The 23,505-nt window shown below is 39.9% G+C and overlaps 1 protein-coding gene across 8 annotated transcripts in view; it reads right to left on the minus strand.

Annotated features, from left to right (window-relative positions):
* Window positions 1–23,505, minus strand: part of magi2a (membrane associated guanylate kinase, WW and PDZ domain containing 2a) — a 272,345-nt gene that overhangs the window by 91,908 nt on the left and 156,932 nt on the right. For all 8 annotated transcript variants that reach the window (XM_005456660.4, XM_013275625.3, XM_005456659.4 and 5 more), the window contains exons 3-4: window positions 7,304–7,423; window positions 2,208–2,423 (exon numbers count right to left, since the gene is read on the minus strand). In XM_005456660.4, coding sequence (XP_005456717.1) covers window positions 2,208–2,423; window positions 7,304–7,423 — 336 coding nt within the window. The remainder of the gene's footprint in view (window positions 1–2,207; window positions 2,424–7,303; window positions 7,424–23,505) is intronic.

A 23,505-nucleotide genomic window follows, 5' to 3' on the forward strand; every position in this document is an offset into this window, starting at 1 on the left:
CTGATTGAGAGTAGGGGCTAGGGTGGAGGCAGAAAAAAGAGGAAAGAGTGATTAGAAAAAGGTGAGAGGAAGTGGTGACATTGGGGAAAGACAGGAGGGAACAGAGGGAGTGATTGAGGTTAACAAGACAGAAAGATGAATAAATCAGAGGAGACAATAGAGATTGAGAAAGTAGCGGGCGGTGATGCCCTACTTTGAGTTGTGGCAGTGTGTGAAAGTGTTAGCGAGAGAAAAATGGGAAGACAGAGAAAGAGATGGCAAGTGTGAGCTCATCCCAGAGGAGGTCTGGTGGAGGGAAGTGAAGAGGGGACAAATGAAAGCAGCGGATTGAGAGATAATCTATGGGAGGGAAAGCGTGAGGTAGTGATCTGCTTAGATCACAGAGCCTGCTGTGCTCTATTGATTCCCCTTCTGCTCTCCTGGTCAGCCCACACTCGGTCCCTTTCAGAGATAAAACTCCTCCTGAGCCGAGAGAAGCTGCCCACTTTAACACACAACATGCCTCAGCATGACGTTTTTGAGCATCTCACTATTGCTGAAGATATTTCCACTCTTGATTTATAAAAACTTTTCAACACTTCACGTACAAATTTGAACCGATGGCGTTCTGGTCATAAAAGTGGTGCTCTGCTTCAGTTTGGGGTCTCCAAACATGACAAAACCTTTTTAAACCCCCTCCCCCCACTACCACTAGATTGATATTACTGTTCAGGTAAAAACATAAATCATGTCAGCTTCATTAAAAGTTGACTACCATACAGTAAGGCTTGTGTCACAGTCTTAGCTTTTACATGCTGGGTTTTAATGAGATCACAATGTCAGAGATTTATATTATTTTATCATTCACAGCAATGACGTCCGCCAGGCTCCAGACAAAATGAAAGTAAAGTCAAAGTGTAAAATAACATGCAAAAAAACACAAACAAAAATCTACTTTTTTTGCTTCTGATTTCCTTTAATCAATTCAGGTATTTTATGTCTCTGATCCAGTAAAACAAATATGATATTTAAAGGAAAACCATCATTTCACCTTTAGGACATTTAATCTGAGTATTTTCTGTTTGTTTTTCTTCTGCAAATCATGAATCTTACCTTGTTTGACCTCATTGCCAAAAGGAAACCAATATCGCATCCTTTAACCAAACTTCCCTTCTCCAAATATCACCTTAACAGCTCCATAGTATATACCCGTAATTACATCCAAAAATACAGCTGCAGCACTGTATAAAAGTAAGTGCAGGGAGCAGCTGAAATCAGCGCCCAGACTCCTTGAGCTTCTGTGCTGCTCTGACTGATGCTGTGCAGTGAAAGTCTTTTCCTGAGGCCATGAAACCATCTTAGAAAGTCACAGGACCGAAGCGTGGCTCTGGATTTGGAATCACAAAATTTGAACTCATAATGGTGTTTTTATGATCGCCTATTCATGTGATCACGGGTTTCAGTGCGTGACGGAGCGACTCCATGTATCTGTGTTTGTGTGTTTACTTGTTATAACAAGTGCACACACTAGAAGGTATACTCAGATACGTCTTTTTAGTCTAGTCTTTCAGTGCAGAGAATGGCACCTTTCTCTATCAGTTTACAGATAACAACGAGCTCTAGAGGTTTGGCCTTGTTACACAGGATGTTAAACCCCTTTTCTGCCAATTTTCTGTATTTACAAAGAGGATAACAGCACTTTCTACAGGGCTGATTCACAAATGAGAGAAAGCACTTAATAAAATGCCCTTGTTGATTTTTAAACAGCCTACAGGCTTTTGTTGAATTGGGGAGCAAAATATGTGTTTGCCCCTTGGCTATCTGTTCTGAGACACTGTTTAATAATGGTACCTAATGAATGATATCAAATTCTAGAGAGCAGCAGCACTAATGCTTTAATCATAAACTGTTTGTGCCGCAGAGGTAATCACTGCGAGAGCGAATTGCCGTTCACTGTTTATATATCACGTCATTAAACTACATATAAAGATATTTGTGTAACCAATTAAAAGTGATAATCTGCCGTAAAATCATTTTCGAAGAAATGCATGTAAAAGCGATCTGTTCCTGCATCTGTTGCTAGGCAACCGCCCTTAAAGAGACTGTCGCTGTAACATGCAGATCAGTCTGAGCCCAAGCGTGACCTCAGACCCTGCTGTCATGATGAAGCCTTCGGCAGAAGTGACCTTTGCCTCTGTGCGTCTGTGGAGGTTGCTGTCGGGACTGACCTGGGGTGACAGCAACACCGTTGCCATTGACAATGGGTCTCTCCTCCTCCTCCTCCTCGGGGGGCTCGATGCTGGCTTTTTCCATGTTGCTGACTGACTTGTTGCGTTTCCTCTTGCCCTCTGAGCTGGGTCTGGCGCCCGGCAGTAGCTGGTCCGTTACATTTAGCAGCAGAGCGCTGGGCTCAGCCGGAGGCTTTGGGGTGCCGTAAAAGTTATCTGGAAAACAAAGTTTAGAGTTTTAAACCAAAGCTTTATTCTACAAATGCTACAGATGTACAGTAGAGTGCAAAGGCACTTTAGATTCTCATACATCACATAATATCACCAAGTTGTCAAATTCACTGTGAAAATGAGAGCAGGATGAAGGGATCTAAAAGATGGCTATCACTGACAAGCTCTGGACATCTTAACATGCAAACTTTAGATCAAAGCAACATTTGGCCAAAGCGCAGCCTCACTCTGATGGTATATGTCCACAGCTTCTGTGATTTCCACACTTCCCAATCACTGACTACAACAGCAGCTGGGAAATGCATTCTGTTGCCAAAGTGTTGCAGTTCCAATGAATGGATTTGATTTGGCTTCTCCCCATTTGAATCAAGTTTACATTTAGCCTATTTTATGCAAATCAGGGGCGCTCAGAGCTCCCCAAACCTTTTAAACTAACCACACACACTCTAAAATATAGACCCATTGAACAGTTTCACGGTTCATTGCTTACCTTAGTGTTTAAAGGAACATGTTTAGTTAAAGGTTTGCTAATATATAAGAAAGCCTCTAGAAGAGCTGTTATTTTGGCTCACTTCATCCTCTCCCTCTTTACTGGGAAGAACCTCAGTTCTTCAGAAGGAAACATGTTGGAACCCTTTTTTTAAGTGTCTTAAAAGTAAATATATCTGCTTTTGATAATCCCAGGAGATGACATGAGATTTAAAAAATAAAATCTGCATTTCCATAAAATTTTAATAAAGAAAAAACAGCACTGAAAAATAATTCCTGTGTACATAATGTGGATGCAAAGAGGCAGCAGAACGGGCACGGAATAAAGAAAGTAAGGATGAGAGAAGTGAGAGAGGGTTAGGATGTTAGCCTTGTAATGTCAGATGATTTCTGCACTTGAGATGTTGTTCCAGCTAATTCGCCATCATCTGCACAAAGACGTACACACTTGCAAAGTAATCTTGACCTGCACACATCTAATTGCGAGCTAATCGCAACCATTTAAAGAACAGCATATTTATTATTGCGAAGTTCTTTCATTACCTCCTCTGCATATAAATCACTTACCAGCCCAGTGCCTGGATTTCCTTGGAATATAACTATGGGTTTCTGCATGACTTGGACTGAATAATAACCATCTCTTTCTCTCTCTCTTAGTTTCGGTCTCTGCTCAGAACCAACTCCCTACCTCTGGGAACTGCAGCTTTTCATTTAGCTCTGATGCAACAGCTCCTTCCACAGTCGTCTAAGTTGATTTTACATTTCACTGTCATTCAGTTTAAGCACTGGCAGCAGTCCAGTACTGTTGACAGTCTCCATCAGTCAATGTGAAAACCTCATAACCTCATGTTTATGGATTTATATATTTTTTTATTTTAATGAGTGCTGTTGAGATTTGATTTAATAAATCATTTTCTTCAAAAAAGCTGGAAAATGCTATAAAATGCTCACACAGAGGGTAACTGAAAGAGCCAATACCTCAAAACCTAAGGGAAAAAAAAGTGTGCTGGCATTTTTAGATGTGAAGTGACCAATAAAACCACAAAGTTACAGTCTTTCCTTAAGCCATTGCAAGTCTCAAGCTTCTAATAGCATTTTCACACAGAGTGAAAAAACTGCAAGTTTTATGTGAGTGACCGGACTTTTTCTTTTAAAGTTTTTCGCACAACAAACAGATGAGAGTGAGAGTGAGACATTGGATTATATTCGTCCAAAGTCTGAGAGATGCTTCTGTCACTTAAAAGATCAGACGCTACTTTTCTTGGAGGCTTCCTTTTAAATCGGTGCCCTCATCCACTCAAGTGTGCCTGCTAGAGCACATGAAGGGACTGCTTATGCGCAATTAACTAGGCTCAAGCATCTGAGACAAACTTTTACACATATATCAAGGGAAACATGAAGAAGCACCTATTGAAACATCATGTTCACATTGTGAAAAACCTAAAGGCTACAATAAAAAATAGAAGCGAGCAACTCTAAAAAGATTACGGAGACTGGTGGGATTAGAACCTCTGAACCAAAGACACGATTCCCGGAGCCTTAACGAGCTGAAGCTGAGGAAAAAGTATACTCCGCGTGTGAACTTAAATAACCCGAAGCATCAGAGAAACCTGGACTTTGAAGTTTGAGTAAGTGGTGGAAATGCTGTCACATCTAAAAGCCACGGTGATTTAAGTCTACAGTGTTACTGAAAGTAACTTTTTTTCTTAAAAAACAGAAGGAAATCACCTCAATTAACAAAAAAAGTTTAAAAATGAAACGAAAGGAAGGAGGAGCTGAAATTTTTTTGTCACAACAGAATCATGAAATAAAGCAGAGACGGTATAAATAGATGGATGCAGCCATCAGATTGGGTAGTGTCCAGTTATGAAGCTTCACACTGAAGGTTTTCCCTAATGTAAACCTGCCGTGCAAGGGTTGGATCTGACACAGAACCAGGGTACTGTACGCTCATTGGCAATAATCCTCCTTTCTGACTCTAATAATAACCATAATTTACAAAATGAACTTCATATTTTATTGAATATGAGTTGGAACTAGTGATTTAGCCAACAAAGTCCTCAGAACACAGAGCACAGCAAGGCAGCTGAGAGTAATTTTTCTATAGACTTCTATACAACCAGACAGCTTTGTGCTTCCAGGGGAGCCAGCCCCCTGGTGGTCATTAAAAATAATGCAGCCTTTAGGTACTGAAAGCCATGTCTACCTTGTATCTATACTGTCATGGATTTTTTCAGCAAAAAAAAAAGAAAAAAGAAAAAATGACGGATAACAGTTTATTCAGAGACCTCGTCTCCACCACAGCATCTCCGTTCCTTCAACATACTACACCAAACTCTCTACAACTGACAGAAAGAAAGTCTCCAACATTTCGCTCGACACACTTAAGGACCTCAGCATCCTCAGAAAGTAGAGCCTAATCATCGCCTTATTGTATACAGCCTCAATATACAAGAAGTATCTTCAAGTTCCACCTGTTGTCGATGTGGACACACGTCCTAGAAAAGACGTGGGCTACGTAGTCATCCTCTTCCATCTGAAGTCGATCACCATCGCTCTGGTCTCAGATGGTTCATATCCAGATAAGTGAGGATCTCTCCTGCACCGCTGAACAAAATCATCTGCTAGTACTCTGTACTCCTCCCGCCCATCAATCATTTATAAATAACATTTTCCTATTTCATTGCCTTTTAGTTATTGTCACTGTTTTGGTAAAACTTGTTCAGGCGTACTCAAATGCATTTTTTTTTTGCAATTTTTAAAGCTTAAGCTACACTTTTCATGTACCCACCAGATTCTGCAGAGGTAACCACCCCCCTGGGGTATCCTCAATGGGGAAGATTGGTAAATGTAAACATCTCTTTCTATAACAGCCAACCCTCAAGCTATTTCAAATTACAGCCACACGTTATTGTAACTTTGTCCATTTTATCCAAAATGCTGCATTTCATATCGCTCTGTGCAACAATATATTTAGAAATGTTGCAGCTGGTTTTGGTTGGAACTCACTACCTAGTAGTTAACGTTGGCTCTAACTGGCATTCACATGGTGTAACAGATGGCTTTATATATCTGACGAGCTTCATCATTACAGCAAATATAACCTAAGCTGAACGGTTATTGTAATATTTAGAGCTCACAATCAAAACATGAAAAAACAAAAAGATTATTTTATCATGCTGGAATAATGAAAACAAACGGCAATGGCATATTTTTACGCTATCATTAAATTACCACCCAGACTCCTGTTTTATAAGTTGAAGAACACCAGGGATGTAATTAAAATAACAACTGTGAAAAAGTAAGTGGAAATTAACTGAGGAAAAAAAAAGGATTTTCTTTCACTTTGTGACTCAGCTGATTAAAGATATTTGCTAAAAAACAGAGCAAAACAGCAAGATGTTTGGACTTTATTGCTTTTCTCCGGGAAACGTGTTCTAGGAATTGAACCTGAGAACTTCCTATTTCTTTCCTACTAACAAGTCAAACCTCTCTCCTTTTTTACCAGGCAGCTCTTTCCTTTAAAATTCATGCCTTCCCCCTTTCTTCCACATCTAATTGGCCATTAAATTATTAAAATGTATAAAAGGCTGTATGATGGCCGAGCGACTGTGCAAGAAGGAACTCTGTCTCCCTCTCCCCATGGAAGGCAGCTCCCATCGCCAAAAGGATCTAACATTGCTTCTGGCAACCGACCATTAAATTGGCCATCTGCAATTTCCTTTTTTTTTTTTTGCTCCATCCTGCAGGGGCGGCAGGCTGACAGAGACTGGAGTCAGGTGGGAGAGAAGAAAGTCGGCTGCTATGTGTTATCTATATAATGGTAGGGGTCTCCTGAGAGTTGGAGGTGGACAGGCAAACTAGGCGCTGGACTTTTTGAGTGGTTTAAAATCTAAGCCTCAGGCCTGTCTGACCACAGGAAAGAGATGGAAGAGAGTATCTGTTTGTCTGGATTAGGAGCCTGAAGAGCCACTGCAGCTCGGGCTCAAGTGAGCCAAGAGAAAGCCAGCATGAAAGTACTGTATGTGTGTGTGTGTGTGTGTGTGTGTGTGTGTGTGTGTGTGTGTGTGTGTGTGTGTGTGTGTGTGTGTGTGTGTGTGTTTCATTGAGAATTTACTTTAGATTGGTTTCAGTGTCCTTCATGTCAGATTTCACTCTCATCTCCATAGAGCCAAAAGATGGATAAATAGAAGCAGACTTGTAAGCGTCGGGGAAGTGTTTGGGCGTGGGGTGATGAGCCCCATTCATTCAAACTGCTGAAAACTACCCATAGTGCCAAACTGAAGCATACATTCCTTAAAAAAATACAGAAATATCACAAAGAAGAATGACCGCAATCATACGCGTTATTAAGCGTGTCTTAAATAAATCCTTACCTTCATATGTTCCACTCTCTAGCAGGGCTCCACTTTTCTCCAGTTCCATAAACCGGTCAATGGTCACGAAATTATAATCCACCCCCGGGACCTCTCCTTCCTTGGGCTGCCTGGTTGTGCCTGCAGAAGATAAGCAAGAAGAGTTATAGCTATAATGTGAATAACTGCTGAATGAGAGGGCGACTTTGATTAACAGTGAGTCTTTTTCAGTGTTTTCGAGACGATCAGAACAAGCCAGAGCTTACACAAGCTGACCCCGGCCCAGCTCTATTCATTAAATCCCCAATCTTTGCATTCCTTTTTTTGTCCCATCCTTTGTACAGCTGAGATTGAATATTTAACAGAGAGGAGAAGTGGCAAGGTATGATTTCAGGAGCTAAGTGATGCAATTTGAACACCAAGAGGAGAAATCAAATCAATTTGCATGGAGTTGACAGCATGTCGAGGACTCCCTGACAGGAGCAGCGGTCCTGCCAGCTGACAGGAACATGGGTGCGGTGAAAATATTTTACCCTGTGGTAGCAGCATTTTAAGTCAAGTCACGACCATCATTTCTCCTCCAGTTACTAAAACAAAGTGTGTCAAAGTGTTTACAATGTTAAAATGAGGTACAAATGACTTCCTAAATACGTTCTCATAGCTGTGTGCTAATTAGACTAGTTAAAACTGATCCCAGCTGTGATAACATGCAGCACTCTACCCCTGAGGTGCTGAATGGGTTTTCACATCTGAGGGAGCGTTACTCACACTAAAGCAGAGCCTGTAAACCACACTTGTTAAAGCCTGACTATAAAGTATCCAACTGTGTGTTTTAAAGTTAACGGCGGAGCGTTGTGCCACCGATCGCCCCTTGTACGCAGCATGGGGTGATTTGACTTTATGTGAGGCCAGATGACATCGCTCCTGCATTACAAGTTTCAAACAATGCCTGTAAAAGTTTGTGTGTTGTGTAGATGTGGGCCAAGAAAAGCCAAAAGTACGCAGGTTTCAGTTTCCCAGTTTCCATAAACACAGATTACTGCACTTTTAACTGTATAAACAGAGCTACATCAGTTAAAGAGCTGATCTTAAAACTACCAAGTGGGAAAAATGGGTACGCTTAAGAGCCCAAGAGGATGAAATTGTTAGTTTTTCTTGGTTCACTTCATGAATAAGAAGAAAGGGGATAGAATCAGCAAGCCTACTTCATCTTACTGCCCCTAAAGGGTTTACATTAAAGGCTGAAAAACTCCTTGAGGTTCTCGAGGCTGCAAGTCGGCCAACATTAAGAGCGGGCAGTTTAGAGACATTTGCATGGTTTGTGTTTTATACTTGAACTTTTCAGCAACAACAATCACAAAATCTTGCCCTCTTTGGCAACGTGCATGGAGGTGAGAGAGCAAGAAGAGGGTTTGATCTTCTCTCAAGCCGTCTGATCACTTCAATCACTCCTCATATGTACAAACAAGAGTGAGGCTGAATGCTTTGAAGGAGAGAGTATCCAAAAAAGTGCATACGCTATTCGCATTTGAAATGCAGCCACTTGGATCAGGTATAAACAACTTTGCCATCAGACGTGACTGAACCTCACATGGGGTGTATAAACTCACCGAGGTCTGCTTCTTTCATGTGTCAGCGTTTAGACAGTGTGATCAACATCATCAGCCCGAGCTTAAACTTCTTAAGATTTTAAAGTTTGGAACTGAAAAAATCTGAATCCAATTAACATTTTTTAAACTCCGTAATCTTCAGGGCACCTTGTTACCCAAGGGTTAAAAGGGGTCATGCATGCACATGCACTAACAAAAGCAAACAGGTAAACAAAAAGCTCAGGTTCAGAGTGTTTGAAACACTCCACTTTTTTCTGCTCTTGGTTCTTAATAAATTCAGAGAATCAATATCCCTAATATGGTCCTGTCAAAGGAAAGGCTTTGTTGTTCACTGGTCCTATGCAGAGCCTACCCACAGCTTTGCAGACCATTATCCACATGTAGCCATTTACTGTCATCACTGTCGAAATATATGAAACCACCGATCTGCTGCTGGTCCTTCAGCTTCTAGCCGAGACTGAAGTTACAGTATTTTTTCGTCATAGTTTTCATCGATGACTGTTTTTTTCCAGGCGAAAACAAGACGATAACTAAATAAAAATTAATGCATGAGGACAAAAACTATGATGAAATGTGTTGACACTTTCGTCAACAAATAAAAAGTTAAAGAAAATGTTCTGGAGAGACGAGAGAACGGCGGAACGAGTTTGGAAGTGATCCAATGAGAAGTAATCTTCTGCAGTACAACAACTAGCTCCTATGCTTCCTCATGAAAACGTGACAAAATGTCAGCGCTTGGGAGGAAGAGAAGAGTTGACATATGGACACATTTTGTCTTTGTTGTCAAGGAAACTGAGATGCTTTGTTAAATGCATGGAGCAACTTGCTGGTAAAAAAATGACAAAGCAACTTTAGATTTAGTCTACCATAATCTTATGATATTTAGTTGAATCAAACTAGACTAAAATAATTTAGATGCCTAAATTAGGATTAAAACTAAATCAAAATTTGCTGTCAAAGTTAACACTTTCGTCTACTGTCTGTGCTTTTCATGCTTTTTTATGTGTTTGTTTTTTTCCCTCCATTTTTCCCTTCATGGTTGAACACCACAGTCACTCTGTTCCCTGTTCAAGCCCACATTACAACTAGTCAGCGTTCAACCTACGTACAGCATCATCCCTGGTAGGCTACATGCTGTCTGGTTTTGGAGGACTGCACACAACCACATCTTTGTAGTTTGCTAACCTACAAACGTCACTTTGTGTAGCCAAATGGACACGAATGCACCACAGTGAATCAGGCACACAGATCTGGCTTTGGATAAGTGGACAGATGCCCCATCCAACGAGTGTTAAATGCTGCATTTAGGGTGTAAGTTTAGCTCACTGGGTTGAGCAGCCTTATGTTGTTATTGTAGGCAAAGGCACGTGTTCAGATTTATGGTGTGTCTTAGCCCTGGTCTTTTTCCCAGCTTTTCTATCTTACCTTATCACATTAAGGCCCCAAAATATATTAAAAGAAAGGTGGAATTTAAAATTCTTCCTTAAATCTAGATAACTGCAAACCTTTCTGAAACCTAAAGTGCACCTCCCTAGCCTACATTGTCTGTGATTGTCCTGTTTCATATCTTCGCTTCCTCCGATTGATTTCTGGCTGTTTGTTCTGCCACTGCTTTTTCAATTGGCTCAAAATGAAATGATCAACTTTCAAAAAGAAAACGCTAGTGTTTTGACAGTGAAACAGTAGAGCAAAGTAGGCACACCACACACAAGTATAAATGCTCTTCATAGAGTCAATGATGAAGTTTGAATAAGCTTAATCTTTTGTTGATGAGTTATAGCCAATAAGATGCAAGCTAGCTTAACAGGAGAAAAAAAGGAGCTAAAATGTTTTAATGCTGATAAACTGAAGGGGAGCTCCAAGGTCTAGTATGAGATAAATCTGAACCATTTTGAACTGTGGATCATGCAGAGCTATGGTAATAGAGTCCAAAAATAAAATATGCAATTGAAAATATGTCCGCTTTAATAATTTTTTGTGTGTTTCTTGTCATTCCCAGTCTCTATGTTGTCAGATTATCTGTCTTTTCAATATTGTGCTCTGAAAAAAAGGCAAAAACTATCCCAGAATTTTTATTTAATTTAAAACAAGAGCTTAATTTTTGCTGTGAACAACCAAATATCTTCTCTACTTCAAACCAGCTGCATGCCGTTAACCTTCGTGTCAAACCTTTTCATTTCTTCTTGTTAACAGTCTGATTATTGGTGCTTAAATGGAGAGAACAAACCCCGAAAAGAATCAATAATCAGCTGGTGTCCTGGGGACTGCAGCGCCCGACTTTGTTTGCATAAGATTCACTCAGAGGAACCCTTTCATTTCTCGAGCACATGATACTGACATGACTATTTCATGAACTAAAGTGGCACCCTGTATGCACTTTTTCAGACACTCAAATAGAAATTTACTGTCAAAACTAAAACATCAAGCTGGAACCTGCTGAGAGAGCAAGTCATGTGAGCTGATAAGAGCAAATGAGCAGCAGGGAACACCGTGGTCTACGTAAAAAAAGTATTTTTATGTTTGTGTTTGTGCTGCACCTCCAGAGGAGAAGAGCTTCTTGATTGTGTCTGTCTGCATGGGGGCTTGTGTACCCGTCAGATTAGCCTCCCTCCCAGGCAGAGCTCCTGACTGAGCAGCAGACACACATACACACAAATTTCAAAGAGGACCTTTGATGTTGGGGGGCTATATTTAGCTGAATCTTCTGGTAGGACTTCTCTAGGGTGACAATTTCTAAAAGGAAGCACCCACAATGCCTCTCGATTTTCAGTCCTTTGTATGTGGGTCATGATCCTTTAGTGCTGATCTGTGAAAATAGAAACACCCCGCTCAAGTACGCAGTATTTCTTTAGGAAGGTAAGTCATGATTATGTATAAAAGCCTCAGACACTTATCAAGATTTATTACTTTGGTAAACTAACTAAATTATGAACAAAGTCTGGGGTTAAAAAAAAATCCCCTTAGGTGTGTTTCAGGAGTGTGTGAAGCTCTCCCTAAAAATAGGCATGCATACAAGGAGCACAAACATGTTTCATTGATGTTTGCAGTGGGAAAAACTGAATACTACCCTAGCAGCAAAAAAAAAAATCCTACCAGTTTAGAAAAAGAAAGAAAGTAAGACTTCCCTTTTTGGATTTGATTAGCATTTCAAAAATGAACAGGAGGTGCAATTTGACCAAAAGAATTGTAGCAGTTTCAGTTTGTGTGTGTGTGTGTTTTTTAAATCACAGTCATCCTTTTTTGCTACGGTCTTCTTTATTTTGGAATAATGACTGAAGATAGAGAGAAAGAGAAATAGACCTTAGCAGATAACCAGAAGTGATTTTCACACCTTTCAACTTACACACTGGACTCTGATTGGTTTTCCCACTTGGTTCAGGTGTGATTTAGGGCAGGTGCGAACCCAGTAATTTCACGTGGGTGCAGACAAAAACAACTGCACCGAGACTCTTGAGTTGAAATGTGTAGAACTCATAGACATCACCAAGTGCTGTGTTTATCCTCCCTTCAGATGGTCTGCTAGGGCTTTACTGCAGACACCTTCAGTTTTGGGTTGCTTTTGCTGGACGCTTTGGGTCATTATCCATTTGCACAATGATGCACCATCTGATCACTTCTGCAACATTTGGCTATGTAAGAGCACAGGGTATAACACTGAATACTTCAGGATTCATTCAGCTACTTCTATCAGCAGTTGCACCATTAATAAGCACTTGTGACCCAGTTCCATTGGCAGCCATACATAACATTTCCTCCACCGTGTTTGACAGATGATGTGTGTGTGCTTCAGTTCGTGAGCTGTTTCTCTCCTTCTCTAGTTGATCTTGGTTTCGTCTGTCAAAATGAAATCCTGGTAAAGATCTCCCAAGTGTTTCTTTGTAAAGTCTAATCTGACCTTCCTGTTCTTGAGTGTAACCTGTGGTTTACACCTTGTTGTAAACCTTGTGTATTTCCACTGATGAAGGCTTCTCTTTAGACTTTGACAATGATACGCCCACCTGCTTAACAGTGTTCCTGACTTGTTTAGATGTTGTGAAACTGTTTTTCTTTCTTTCTCTTCTGTGGTCTTTCAGGCCTTTTGATGTTGATGAGTTGATGAGCACATTTCTTCTTTTTGAGAATAATGTATCAGATTGTTGATTTTGCCCCTCCTAAAGTTTTTTGGTTTCTATCTACAGCAACACGTCTTTGGACCTCACACTGAGAGTTTCCCTGAGCATTTACACTTCAGTTCAACTTCAGATCTTTTCTCTGATTACTTGTTCATAAAATAAAAAAGCAGCATACCTCACCCAGACAGGAAACTCCTTGTCGGTCAATTGTCCAGTTACTTCTGAGCCTCTAAAAAAAGAGGGCACTAGTGTAGTTTAAGGTCTGCAATCAATCACTAATAGTGGCTTTAAAAATAGAAAAAACAGAAACTCAGCTTGCCTGTTGTTAATTCAACCTATAAGCTATTATTTTTCTGAAAGCAATTGTGAAAGCCTGACAAGCTTCAAACTGAAACTAAATCATCCGGTCTGACAATGCATGACACAGTTTGGTGGTACTGTGAAAAAATAAAATACATCTCTAAAGAACATTTAGTTTCTACACATGAGGCATTTACAGCAGACGTGTTACGCTCTTAAACAGACGTATAAATCCCCTTTTACATCTTTAGAGTCCAGGACAGTCTTCAAAGGCAGGGGAAGAGATAGACAATGCCATTGAGTACTTTAGCAAATAGCAGCTCATTTCCTTGTTGTTCGCATGTGAAAAAAAATTATTGTTTTCTCCCTAGAGATGCAAAACAAGAAACACAGAATGGCAGAAAGTTAACAATGAGAACATCGCACTGAGCTGTTTGTATGCTGAGTGAGAGTGAGAAGTGAGTACAGGTGTAAAAAAAGAGGAACGGATGAGAGAGCAGCTTAAGTTGTAGCGTGGGCTGCGGCCCTCATAGCCTACAGCCATCCTGCTGCTCTCCAGTAAGTTCTCGAGCCAGATACAACTCCACAGTCACGGGCCACGAGTCCAGCCCTCACTTGTGCAGCCAAGCACCATTATCGGATGCCCCTGTCAAAGCTAACACCTGTAGTGGTTTCACACTGGGACTAGTGCTCCTACAGAATACATTAACATAGCTCTGAGCCCATCTGTATGTTAATCAAATACACCAGATGAAATGCATGACCTCTGTGTTCTGCCTCACAGTTGCACATTGAAAATAAAATCACTGTAACCTGCGCACAATTTGAACTTAACTGTAGGCAATACAAAAAAGCTCAACAGGGACCCAGACAGTCTCTGGAAAGCAGAAACATTGGCCTCTATTTTGAAACAACAGATTCATATCCAGAGAATGTCCTGAAGCATGACAGAGAGATGTTGTACTGTGTATTTATTATAGGGAATCAAAGCGTGTGCACGGGCCCTGAGGAAAAGATTATACCATAAGAATTCAAACAAATCATTTCCATACAGTTACGCAGCATGGTCTAAAAGCAAAGAAAAATATGGAAAGTAAAGCAAATGTTTATCTTTGATGTTTTTGCTTTAAACTGAGTGTAATGTCCTCTTATAGAATATTAGGTTAAAAAAAATTAAGGCTCATTTTTGCAATTTCAAGGTGATGTACTTTTTCAAAATCTGCCTAAGGGCTTTAACGGGATCAGCTTAATCTTTGGTCAGTAAACCTAAAGAGTTTGATGCTAAAGTGGGGATTTTAATTTTCTGTCATTCGCTCACACATTGTCCAGTTCGTCATAAACGTTATTTATGATTCATCATGTTTGATAAAAGTCTGCCCCTGAACCTTTCTGTATGCCAATTTCAATAATAGTCACAGCACCACCTAGTGACAACAGGAAATGACCAGATCCATCTGCTCAGCCTCTTTAGGTTGTTTTATTTTGAAAACTGTGACTTTTCATCAAATGTCGTGACCCCAGGGTCACGACATTTGATGAAAAGTCACAGTGGCCCATTTTGATATTTTGCTATGAAGCACGAAATTGCTGTAACTCAAATATGTATTGTCCAACCTGCTCCAAACTGTACGTGTTTAATAATGGCCCCAATCTGAACACAGATGAGCGATAGAGCGCCACCTAGAAATGTCAGATTTATATTTAATCTGCTCCTCCACCTCAAAAGTGGTGATTCAAAATCTTATAAAATCATGAACCTCGGCAAACTCATTAGGCGTAAAGAACTGTTTGGATTTTATGGGTTGTGCATATGTGTGTGGTAAAATGGGTGTATAACGCCCATAATGATCTGCTAGATTATGATATTTTAATTAATTTATTTAGAGATCAAAAATTTGCTTTTGTACAGATATTTTGTTATGTGTCTGTTTGCCACGCCTGATAAAACTAAAGTTTTCTTACATTTATATATTTTTCAATTGCTATTGTGGACATGCAGGTCCTTTACAATTGCACTGGAGACCAGTATATTCAATTAAATCTATCATCTTTTCAAGTAGATCCTGATTCATAGCCACTGTGGATTTACGGTGGAACAAGCAAAGTAAAAACAGTTCACAAAGTTCCTCCATTTGTCATTAAGTGGCCAAGCCCTTTGGGGTTGCAAGCTCTGGTCATTTAAAACAACCCTGGATAGTGGCGTTAATATCTATAGCACTAATTGGCTATTCGTTACTTCTCCTGCGGTGCTCAATGGACCGTTCTTCAATTAAGAAACATCTGTTTCCTTCACAGTGTCGGAAAAATCAGTCGGCTTGGTGAAGTAGCCAGGCAAGGTCGAAGGAAAATATCTTACTAAACATACCTTGGCTCTTATTGGCTGCCAATGATTGTTTGGATTGTTTACTATGAGAAAACATGTTACATATTCCTGACAACAAAAAGAAATGAATTTTGGCAATAAAGTTCGGGTGAAACAAGTTTGGTTTATTTTATTTGCTTTCCGTGCAGCCCACTGTTTTAACTTTTCTTCTGATAATTGATAATGGCAGTTGTTAACGTTCTTAAATGAATATAACAACAACAGCCCCACGTTATTGTTATTGCAACAGCTTTGGATGGACATAACATAACAGCTTGTTTGTATTGTTACTTTAATGTGCCCATCTCATTCTCTCTGGTTTAAATAAATAAAACATGCACAATAAAATACAGGCTCTAGCCACAGAGTGAGTGCTCGTCTTGAATCATCTTAGTGTAGTATATATGATGCTGTGTGTGAGTGTGAGAAAGTAGGTAGTCTAGGTAACAGCCATAGTGAAGCGACAGACTGCAGGAAAGGAAAAAATAGTGTCCACATGTCTACTACTCTTTGCTAAAGTCTCTCCTCTCTTTCCATTTTCCCTCTTATATGTTTCATATTCTAATCACACACATTTCCTATGGGCAGAGCAACAGCATTTTCATTTAGCTACAGAGTTGCAACCTCCCCTGCATAATCTCACTGCATCGAAGCTTAAAAGTCATTGTGCAATTTACCTCCATGAATTCATTTTTAAATTTTAAAGAAAAAGAAGAAAATGCCTCTACTAGTTTAACACGACAACACCACATTCATCATGTTTATTCAAATTAAAGAAAAATTAAAGAAAAAGTGGTTGTGTTAAGATGTTGAGGTCAAAGACAGGATTAGATACCTTACAACCTCCAAAAGACCAGTCTTGTGCATAAGGCAGACCCTGAACTCCTCTGCCCCAAAACCCTTTGTTTTGACTGTCTAAAACAGTGTCAGCATGGCCTATTGTAACCATCCAAATCTAACCATTAGCCAATTAGGAAGTGACGGGCAGCTGTAATGCCCTTGCATTAGAGGGATGGATTAGTTTCCCATTCAGCAGCTGCCTGTGGGCAAATGGACTGATGGAGGACAGTGAAATGCTGTACCACGCCACTGAAAGCTGCTTTCACTGCACTTTGCCTTCAGAGACAGCAAGAGTAGCAATGTGCTTATTCACTGTTTCCAGCGATGATAAAGAGCAGGGTCTTAATAAACTGTGATTACGTATCATTTAGGTGGCAATAAAGTCTGCTGAACTGGGAGTGTGGAGGATGCTGCTGTTTTCACGATCAAAGTTAATTCTGCTCCTTTAAAATCTAATCATATTGAATGCTTTGGTTCATTGGCAAAGCGCAGATACAAAACCTCACTCTTGGTTCCTGACCAAAGATACGTAATTTTTTTGTCCTATAGCCCTCTTAATGAGATTTTAGGTTCATTCGAGTTCAGTCAAGCTCAGTGAGAATGACTGCATGTTGCTCTCCTGCTTATTGACAGCCAGTAATGTGGGATAGATTGGAGAAAGCCAAGCACTGAACCACACTCCCCTGCCTGTTGGCCCTCTGCCGCCCTCCCCTGAATTCCATTAATAGCTCTGCCCTCCAGGAGGTGCTAGGTGGACCGCCTGTAATGCAGCCAGAGATATTAATGACTGCTTCCTTCCCCTTAGGAGAGTGGAGAGGAGGGAAGAAAGGGCTGATAAAGAGATAAAGAGGTGGGAAAAGCAGGGATTAACAGGGAAAATAATTATGCAGAGCAGAATTTTCTATGTTAAAGGTAGTACTACAAGACATTCACAAGCATTCCTTAAATAAATTATAAATTTTAATGGACATTAAAGAGATAAACCAGCAGGAGAGATATTGCAGGAGATCTGCTCACTTCTTTTTTATTTGTATTTTGTCTGACTAAACAGTCACTTGGGTTTTCTCCTATGCAAAGCACTTTGCATGATATTTACTCAGCATCAGTTTCTTGCTGTTTGTCAGCTCACAGTAGCCAATGCTTGCTGCATAACAAATGCACAAATAACACTCTGTTACACCAAAAAGACTCTCGGTGGGCATTTTCCCAACAGCTCACATATCCAAAAGGGCACTTTCCTCTGAATCCTATTGTAATAAAATAACAGTCATATATAAATACTTCAAATACTATTCTACTGGTGCAAAGACTCAGTCGCTCCAAGCTCGTGTGTGAAGACCAATGAGAGCTGCTTGAAATCTAATTTATTCAATCATATGTCAGTTTAAAGTTGGAGCAGAGCCCTGAAAATCCTACCAAACTACTGAAGTTGGAACAGGTCATAGCATCTGATACTGCAATAACCTGTCAAAATGTGACAAGATTTCCCCGTAGATAGGATGAACACGTATTAATGCAGTTAACTGATGTGACACATAAGCTGAGCAGAGTTTTTCACTTTTTATGGCATAATGCGTTGAGCGGTTCTGACATCTGAAAGAGTTTAATAACTTGCACTCAATAAGAATGGAGCTTCTAAACATTAGTAAGTCAAACTGTGAGCTAAAAATGTTTTTATTGCAATTTAAAAGTCCTGCAAACTGAATAGCTGAGAGCTTCTTTGTATTTTTGTCTTGACTTCTTTACGTTCAAGTCAGAGTGTGACCAATATATCAGCCAACATATTGGTCAATATACTGTCATGTGAAAAGGATTCACATGACAGAAAAGGCCGCATTCGTCCTGGGTGTAGAATTCACTCTAGGATCAGACCATGCAATACTTGCTTTGCTAAACTGCAAAAAATCTAAGAGCTACATCTCAGACTCTACAAGCCTCAGTTAGCATTGTAAATGTTAAAGTTCATGACAGCACAATTAGAAAAAGACTGAATAAGTATGGTCTGTTTGGAAGAGTTGCCCGGAGAAAGCTTCTTCTCTCTAAAAAGAGCATGGCAGCAGGGCATAAGATTTGCAAAGTTGCATGTGAACTACTCTGAATACCAAAGTATTCTAAAGTCAAATGTGAGGCCATGTGTCCGACAGCTAAAGCTGGGTTGAAACTGGGTCCTGAAGCATGACAAATCTACTGGCTGAAAAAGAAAAAGAAAAGAAGGTGTGGTAATGGTCCAGTCAAAGTCCAGACCTCGACCTGATTGAAATGCTGTGGCGGAACCTTAAGAGAGCTGCGCATCAACGAATGCCTGCAAACTTCAATGAACTGAAGCAACTTTGTAAGTTATAGTGGGCCAAAAGTCTTCCACAACTGATAAAAACAAATAGAAAATGATTACAACAAATTATTTCTGCTAAAAGGAGTTCTACAAGCTGTTAAATCAATGAAATGGTGCGGCTGCTGTCCTTAAACTCTTATTTTCACATGACTGTATAAAAGCATTGGTTTATATATTGTCCAATACGCGCCTATATTATATTTTGACTGAGCAAAATGAAAAAACCCCCCCCAAAAAAACATATACTAAATATAAATATAGGAGTTTCAAATCATAACTCAGCACTGTCTGCAGTACATGCAGCAGCTACTATAATTTAGTCAACGATTTTACGATGAAAATTAAGTGTGCATGCAATTGGATTCAACTCTATTTGGAGCTGAAATGATTAATAAATGAGCATGAAATTCATCTCCATAATGTCAAACACTAACTACTTTAATGATCTACCTTTTTCCAACGATCTGCTATTTTTAATTGTCTTATAAGATAGTAAATTGGACTTGTTTGAGTTCTGGGCTGCAGCTTGAACCAGACTGAGTGTCATGGAGTTGTACTGTGTAATACTCATCACATTAGTCCACATCCACACCCACTCAGTCTAGATGTTTCTGCATGCAGAGCTGTCACACAAACAACTGATAAATTACTAGTGACAGATCATCCAGTCATTTAAAAGACCTCTTAGTGTTGATTAAGTGCTGTGACAAACACATTTAAGGCAAGACATGACTGTGAATCCCCAAAACTGGCAGCAACAAGTACCAATGCTGACATTCAGGGTGTAACTCATATGCAAGTTTTTTGTAAGTCTATCCTACAAATGTAATACAGTATGCAGAAAAGATAAATATACGAAGTATAAAAACAACCTACCCCTACACAGGGATGTCATCATGAAGTCTTTTATCATTGAGAGATGAGCAAGCTCTTCTATTCTCGCTCCTGTTTCTCTTGTGAGAAGATGTGAATGGATTCTTTAACTGTATCTCAAGCTTCCTCTAAGCCTTCGTGTTTCTCCATAGGCTAAGAGAGATCTCCTTTGGTCTTGCTCAGCATCTCAACTTCCACAGGGATCAAAGCCATCACGTTTGCGGCAGGCGCAAAGTTGAAATGAAAAAGAATAAAAGACAAAGAAAACCACTCCTATAATTATTCAGAGCTGTGGAGGAGACCCCTGACAGACAGCAGCTGAGCGAGCGTTCGTGTCAGCGAACTTTAATCTAGAGAGATGCCCCCCAAAAATATCATGGAAAACGCAAGAAGGCCGTTTCATTTTCTCTGCAGCTATTTCAATATCTCTCAGAATCCAGCGAGGACGGGTGCATCACGGCTCACATTCACACACACAGTGGACGACGAGGAGGTATAAAGAGAGGGGGAAAAGAACATGAAGGAAAAAAGAGGGCAGAGATATAGAGATTAAGGGAACGCTGATGTCATTCATTTGGGTGGGTGTTTTTCAGAGTGTGCATAGGCAGTGATCAGGGACGTGAAAGTGCTGTTTTGTCAGGCTAATCCTCCAGTAAGGGCCACTCTGGCTCGAGCACATTACCATCCAATGACACAATCCTGTTCGTCAGGATGGCCCACACCATTTTGATCAGTTTATGAAGCCTGTCATGACTGCTTAGCCATAAGACTCAGACATGAATTTCTATCAGAACAACAGCTCAAAAACTTTTCAATCAATGCTCCTGTTTTAACCCTGCTTGCTATCCAACACCATCTCCCCTCACAGTTCTCTACTGTCAACAGCTGCAATGACAGGAGAGCCAACTCGAGGGTTTCCAGTAACCTCTTTGGATAAGGTGAGGGATTTGAGCCAGTGGCTCTGTGGGCCACAGAGGCTGGAATAATCATCACACTCCACATGGCGGTAATCATCTCATACGGAGACCTCCTGACCCCTTAATACTGGAGGCTAAGCTGTTTCACCCTGCCGTCACCTCTGCCCCTTTCCCACTATTGGACCTACAGCGGCTCAGCATGTGAGAGCGAGATGTGGAGAAGTCTAAGCATTTCAGTTAAAGCTATAGGAGCTCACGATTACAAGGGCAGGAAGTTGAAACCACAATTGTGTTTCCCCGCGACGCATAAAGACTTCCCCTAAATTGCTTAATCCTTTTGAGCCGGAGGCTTTTGTTTTACTATCAGGCTGACTCCCACAATGTGTGGTGTTAATCATTTGGATATTATCTTAAATTTTAGCTGATTTGTGTGTGCCATTTTCCTGGATGTAGCTCATGGATGGATCCTATACTCAAAGCTGAATAAACACATGTATAAAGTGATAGCACTAAAAACCTTACACCTGGTGCTTGAGTTTGGTCTCAGTCTGAACTCGTCACACACTTACAATTTTCAGGACCTGTGGAATCACATTTTAACATACTGGACAGCCTTAGCATAATTCTTTAATGTCACGGCAGGCATAATGTAATCCAAACTTTGATATTTCCCAAAAAACCCAGAAACCCAGAGAAATCCAAAGAAAAGACAGAAAAAAGCTCCCACCTACGACACAAAACACAGCCTGTTTGCTGACAGCATTATGATTTACACCACTGCCAGCACTCTTGCATTCTTATGAAGACTTATGTTGTCCAACACATCGCAACACTCCTGCAAACTTGTGAAAATCTGTGTCGGCATCACTGTTGGCTGTGACAAAACAGTGGTATTTGTTGCCCTAGGAATGATAACAGCCTGGTTTGTGTCCATGTTGTGAAGCTCACTACGTATGTGCAATACTGGCTCTCTCTCTGGTAGACCATGAGGATTAATGGCAAGCCCACAGGTTTTCCATTGTTATGCTGTCACAAAAATACAACTTTTCTATGTGCTTGGAAGTTTCTTCAAATATGAAACCTTCCTGAACCTTCACGAACTTCATAATTAATAATAAACAAATTCCTCTAGTTGCTTCAGCTTGTAGAAAAACATTCAATTTTTATTAAATCTTTTGCTATTTTATAACACTGTAGTGAAGAAGAAAACATTTATAAGAGCTGGAATTGAGTGGACACAGTAGTTTGTGCCGAGTACAGCAGCATGTGTGTGATGTTTTAGTCATTTAGTCATGTCATTTATGCTGAGTTATAGGTACAAATTACAGTTAAATTAAATGTTAAAAGTGACTCAAGCTTATGATACATAATTCTACCCAGCAGCAAAAGTGAGTGCAAACACCCAAATTCTGATAAATTTCCCCCCGCATTGCAATTACTCTGTGACAGTGAAGAGCACCTCACATTGTGAAAAATATTTTCTGCAGAAACCTTCCAGAGCTGGAATTATTGTTTGTGTGATCTGTGCTAACACACTGAAGATTTTTAGAAAAGAAGCTCTAATAACAGCACTTGTGATAAATTACAAGCGCCATCATGGGGAATAATGCTGACCTTCTCAAAAACAAGCACTGACATTTCTGTCAGTGGTGCATTTAAGTCATCAGGTGTGTTTTTATTTATGCCTCAACTAAAATCTACTCCAGAGTTGTTCACAGAATTGTTAAAATATCCGAGCTAATACAAATCCATGAATAATGAATAGTGGTTTTTAAAAAAGTGACAGAAAATTATTCATGAATTCTATCTTCCTTCCTGTTACTTGCTCAAGGCAAAAAAATAAATAAATAAAAACAGTTTAAAAAAAATGTGTTGGCAGAAGCTTCTAGAATAATGTGCTATACTTGGTATAAATAATGGTTTGTGGAAGATGTTTCTATAAATAACAATGAAGGTTGTGTTTAGATAATCTTGATCCTCTGAAGGTGGACTGAAGGATAAAGAGAAGCTGTTAGCGCCAGTAAACATATCAGAGGTTTGTCAGGACAGAAATAAACTCAGAAAAAGCCCATGAAAACTTTACATTCCTGCACTTCAGTTTTTCAAATGCATTTGACAGGGTTGCTGTTTCCCTCCCACTCCTGTTTCAGACTTTTATTGATGTGATGGTTTTCAAGCACTTGGGTAATATTAAACTCCTTGTGGGATATTTGCTACAAAAACACTTTATAACTGCACTTAAATGTTGGCTTGAACTCTAATAAGGCACCAGTCTTCTGACTATATTCATATCTAACAGACAAATCACCTTATTTATTATCTATCTATAGGAATAAACTAAAATATGTCAGACAATTTGATTAAAGAAGACCTTTTAGCTCAAATCTAACATAAAGAAATTTTGGCTCACAGGCGGTAAAAAAGGTGGACATAGCTTTCAGGCCTACATAGTGAAGTTAAACCTGCATTCTTTTTAATGGCCACCAGGGGAATACACCTGTGGGTGGAGCAGTTGGTATTGGTTGGTTTGAAGTCAATAGTTTCCTATTGAGCCATCTGACCTCTGTAAACACTTCACTGAGGAGTTTATCGGCTCAGTTTCTGATTTTGGGTCATGATGAATAAAACAATGCATTTTTAAAATTTTGGTGTCTTATTCACATCCTTACTGGTGGGACACAGCTGGTAATCATGGAAATCTGCAAGAAAACTAACCCAATCACATGGAGATTTTTCTTTTGCTATACACTCTTGTAGACTGATTTCACCTAGCGACACTCAGCAACCAGTCGCAATCCTTCAGGGAATACAAATCTTTCCCTATTCTCCAGGAGGTTGCCAACCATGTGTAGGCCTGTGTGACCTTAGAAGGCCTTA

Source organism: Oreochromis niloticus, linkage group LG17, assembly GCF_001858045.2.
Source record: "Oreochromis niloticus isolate F11D_XX linkage group LG17, O_niloticus_UMD_NMBU, whole genome shotgun sequence".
Classification (NCBI taxonomy): Eukaryota; Metazoa; Chordata; class Actinopteri; order Cichliformes; family Cichlidae; genus Oreochromis; species Oreochromis niloticus.